This window comes from Salvelinus alpinus, chromosome 12, assembly GCF_045679555.1.
Source record: "Salvelinus alpinus chromosome 12, SLU_Salpinus.1, whole genome shotgun sequence".
NCBI lineage: Eukaryota > Metazoa > Chordata > Actinopteri > Salmoniformes > Salmonidae > Salvelinus > Salvelinus alpinus.
In genome coordinates, this window is record NC_092097.1 from 19,290,588 (window position 1) to 19,295,149 (window position 4,562).

A 4,562-nucleotide genomic window follows, 5' to 3' on the forward strand; every position below is an offset into this window, starting at 1 on the left:
AAGTAGCCTATAAACCAGCATGAAAAAGCTATTCCATCTCCAAGGATTAGCAACTCGCAATGAAAATTGAGACTGGTCAAACCGGAGGACCCAAATTGTTAATGAAGTTAAACAACCTCTGAGTCTGAATAACAGTCCTCTTAAATTGTGAATTTTAGCATAGTCAGAAGCATAACATCTGGAAATGAGTTGTATGGTCTAATTCAATGTGTAGCCTAATAGTTGCAGATATTCCCATTCAAAACATGGTAGCCTGAAATAAATCGAATAAAATTGGAATAGCAGCCTATTTCCTAAAAACAGTAGGCTAATTGAGTGTTGTTACACAATAACAACAACAACAAGAACTACAAACAAATAATAATAATAATACCATCAATAATAATAATAATAATATGTAGCCAACTAATAATAACAAACACATTGTTAAAATTATTATTATCAAATGGAGCTCATCTTTTTCTTATTTTCGAGAAAGGAATACATCATAGTTATTCGATTAGAGAATGGCTGGTGGTAAGAGGTGGAGGATTTGAGGATGGAGACATAAATAATAATCTGTAATAACTGTCATGCATACCACCCATGCCAGTATATAAGTGGGCCGCGGGAGAAGGGACAGGCCTGGTGATGGCGTTTCCTTGTCACCCTAATACGAGCTAGTTCATGTGACGTCAGCTAAATGCAAAAGACAGTGATCTCGCGCTGATGAGGAAGTCCGCTTCCAAGATGTGACAGAGCAGTCACGCTGCTATCTCCGAATAGGCTACATCTGCTGTCGCTTTACTAAAAGGTAAACTTCAACATTGACTATCAGATTCTCAGAGGTGCTGAATAGGTATGAACGCACTGTTTTTTGTCTTTTTCTTTTCCCTAACGAGCTCTGTAATGTCCTGTTAATTTTGTGTGTACTAGTTAATGAGCATTAATCTGGTACCCCTGGACGCTATTGTTCCAGGGATGGCCATTTGAATGCAAATGAGTGACATTGTAATACCAAGGTGCTTATTAAACTGATGTGTGTCCTGTCTTTTCTGGAATTCAGGAGGCGAGGACAGGGCGGCTGGTCGGCTGCTCCTCACAACAAGTTCGGTACACAACATGGCAAGTTCTCTCCCCTTTGGAACGGTGATGTCTTGCCCACGACACGAAAGCGGTAGAAGTGGAGCGTCTGCCACTCCAAAGCCGCTGGCCTTCTCGATTGACCGGATCATGTCCAAGACCTCGGAACCGAAAGGCAATTTGGATGAGCGGCGAGTGGAGTCTTCAGGGGGAAAGAAGATGCTCGGGCTCTGCTCACCTATACCGTGCATGATCCCCCTACAACCTTTTAGCTACGACTTACAAGCCAAGGCGCTGATGAACTACTCCGAATTTTGGAAAGCTAATTTCAGAGGAACACTATGCACTTCTGCAGCGATGTGCAAAGCCAACTGCGGGGTGTGTTGCAAAACGGACTCGGGGTTGAAGCAGTCTTTATTACCGGGGAGCAGGGTGATTAAACCCCAGGTCATCCATCAGACGGTGGCGATGCCCACCAACGGCTCTTTTTACTATTTCAACTACCTGGACTCTGCTTATCACCAGTCTGAGCTGCTAACCGGACACTTGTTCTCCTCGGCCCTGGCCAACTCTCAAGCCCAGGCTTCTCTCAGTGCGCACCAGAAACTGCTATTGCTGGAGAACGCCAAACTCGCCAGCGCTTCCGCCGAGAAGTTTCCGACACCTCAGTACCCACACAAGGAGCATCTTCCTGGCCAGCTCGACCAGATAGTGAAGGAGAACCATAACCAGAGCTCGGAGAAAAATGGAGTGAAAGCGCACAGCAAGCTCAACAACAGCTCCATGGACGGAAAACCCAAAAACTTCACCTGCGAAGTGTGTGGAAAGGTAAATTATTTCATTCAGTAAAACGAATGGTAAAAAAATAATGATGCAATTATTATTTTTCGTTTAGTTTGTTTATTATTTGATTTGCAAATCACTTACATTTCCTCTAAACAAAAACATATAAGCCTAGACAATTACTCATTATTTAACTTATTTTAGAAGTGTGCAAGAACAGACGTTCCCTATTTATTTTGACATTAAATTGAAGCTGAATTGTTAATTTCACATAATCAAAACACCTCACAAATGAAAACAAGAAAAGTAAAAACGAGATTGTTTATTTTCTTCTGCAGGTGTTCAATGCTCATTATAATTTGACACGACACATGCCAGTGCACACAGGCGCTAGGCCGTTCGTGTGTAAAGTTTGCGGGAAAGGATTCCGTCAGGCCAGTACATTGTGCAGACACAAAATCATTCACACACAGGTGAGACATATCATATTTCACTCGTTTATAACTCTATTAATTATATATGACTGTATTATAAACTACATCATGATTGCTTACAAAAAGTAGTCTAATAAGAATTTGTCTTAATTATTTTCCAGGAAAAGCCTCATAAATGCAACCAGTGTGGCAAGGCGTTCAACAGGAGTTCGACGCTGAACACTCACATACGGATCCATGCCGGGTACAAACCATTCGTCTGCGAATTCTGTGGGAAAGGATTTCATCAGAAAGGTAATTATTCACTATTAAAACCCTTTTCAAAATAGAAATCATATGTCCTCTTACGCATATATTTACACAAACACGCATAATGGGGGGGGGGGGGGGGGGGGCATGGCTATGTTTTGAGATTAAGATAACACCAGAACGTCACAGTAACATTTTCCAGATCATATGATTTTCAGACTGTATTATGAATGAACTTAATATCCCAGACACATATTCATTAAATAGCATACAGTAAGTAATTGTATGACAATAGCGATGATGGTTGTGATTTTATATCGCAGTTGTAACCCAATGATATAAGGCTAGGTCCAAAAGTAACAGCAAAGGTACACAATTATGATTTAGAAACCTGTTGGTAAAAATGGATTCCCATTGCAGCCCTCTGATGATCTTGAAGCATCAATCTAAATAGGACATGTCACTTTACACTAACTAACTCTCCCTACAATGCGCTTACATTTGCCATGGGTCAAGAGACAGACCTTTCCCAGGTTTATAATCCGACAGGTTCCAGTTGTTGTTGCGTTTGATTTTGACAAAGTTTGACAACTTCTTGACTTCGACATGCAAAGTGCTGATTAATGAAGGCTGTAGAATGGAGCGTCTTTGTGGAGAGTAACTTAATGATGAACTATTGACCTCGAGGAGAAAAAAAGGAACTCAATGTGTTCCCTTTCGTGTATGCTGTTCATTTTATTCGCGATGTTCATTTTTAGTCATTGAATTTTTCAATTTCAGGAAATTACAAGAACCATAAGCTGACGCACAGCGGAGAGAAACAGTACAAGTGTTCCATCTGCAACAAGGCCTTCCATCAGGTCTACAACCTAACCTTCCACATGCACACGCACAACGACAAAAAGCCCTTCACGTGCGGAACCTGCGGGAAAGGCTTCTGCAGAAACTTTGACCTGAAAAAACACATACGGAAGTTACATGACAATAATTCATGTAGGCCTATATCTGCAGCGACAGATTCTTCCAGGGGACCCGAAAGCTGAGTTTTTCCATTGGATTTGGAAAGTCTCCTTCAACACTTAAATTGACAGTTTATTATGACTGCACCAGTACACATTTCTATGATTTTTTCTCTCTACAGTTTTCATTTATCAAAATTTTTAAAAGACGGAAAACTATAAAGCATAAAAAACATTGGGACTGTTGATAGACTGATTAAAGACCATTTTGTGTTTGAGGTTTTTTATTATTCGATTAAAAAATATATAATAATAAGGATGTGAATGTTGTACTGTTGCACTGCAGTAAATCTGACCCTGAATGGATTAATGTTCTAAACATGTATAATTGAAATCATGACTATTTGCTCAACCCAGGAGTATATCGTTTTTATTTCCCCATTGCATAATGTGTGAAAATCGAATTGTAAATAAAAGGAAAATAAAATATTTAAAAGTGTTTTCCGTGGGCGCATTTGTATAAATTGCAATGTAAATGTAACATGGGATTTTTAACCATCTCAAATGTTGCCATTTATTAGTAGGAAATAGAATTGTATCCCGAAATCAAATGTTTTGGAGAACGTTTGCGGAAAAATATTCTAAATGTATATATGAGTTAGGCTTCGGCCCCTATGCCCCAATTATTTGGAAAGGGCTATAACATATATCCATTGTATTGACATTTGATAACCCTTGCCTCCTGTTATATTGCAATAGGCCAACATTTCAGACGTCTTCCATATCAAGCTGCATTGCCAACCAATAAATTGCGAAGACAGTGATACATCTGATATAGGCCATTTCATCAAATATCAAGATGTTTGCTTTCTACACTGAAAAGCTTTGCACGCAACTGTTTTACTAGCACCATTAAGTAGACTAGTCTTAGCCTACTGGTAAGAATACATTGATTCTGTTACTTGAATGAGTTCAGTGTAAACATTTTTTGTCAGACAAGAGGCAAGACTCTGGTGGTGCTACACTTGACTTCCGTGTAATGGCACAAATTATTAGATATAACATGGACTCTTGA

At 39.6% G+C, this 4,562-nt stretch overlaps 1 protein-coding gene across 2 annotated transcripts; it reads left to right on the top strand.

Annotated features, from left to right (window-relative positions):
* Nucleotides 1-638: 638 nt before the first annotated feature.
* On the top strand, nucleotides 639-3,986 carry fezf2 (FEZ family zinc finger 2). Of its 2 annotated transcripts, none has more exons than XM_071335269.1 (5): nucleotides 639-838; nucleotides 1,046-1,890; nucleotides 2,184-2,318; nucleotides 2,441-2,573; nucleotides 3,309-3,986. In XM_071335269.1, exons 2-5 carry the CDS (start codon nucleotides 1,102-1,104, stop codon nucleotides 3,569-3,571), a joined length of 1,320 nt encoding a protein of 439 aa, XP_071191370.1. In that variant the 5' UTR covers nucleotides 639-838; nucleotides 1,046-1,101; the 3' UTR covers nucleotides 3,572-3,986. The 2 variants fall into 2 exon arrangements, with proteins under 2 accessions (XP_071191370.1, XP_071191369.1); XM_071335268.1 differs by having other exon boundaries at nucleotides 639-793.
* Nucleotides 3,987-4,562: the final 576 nt, after the last annotated feature.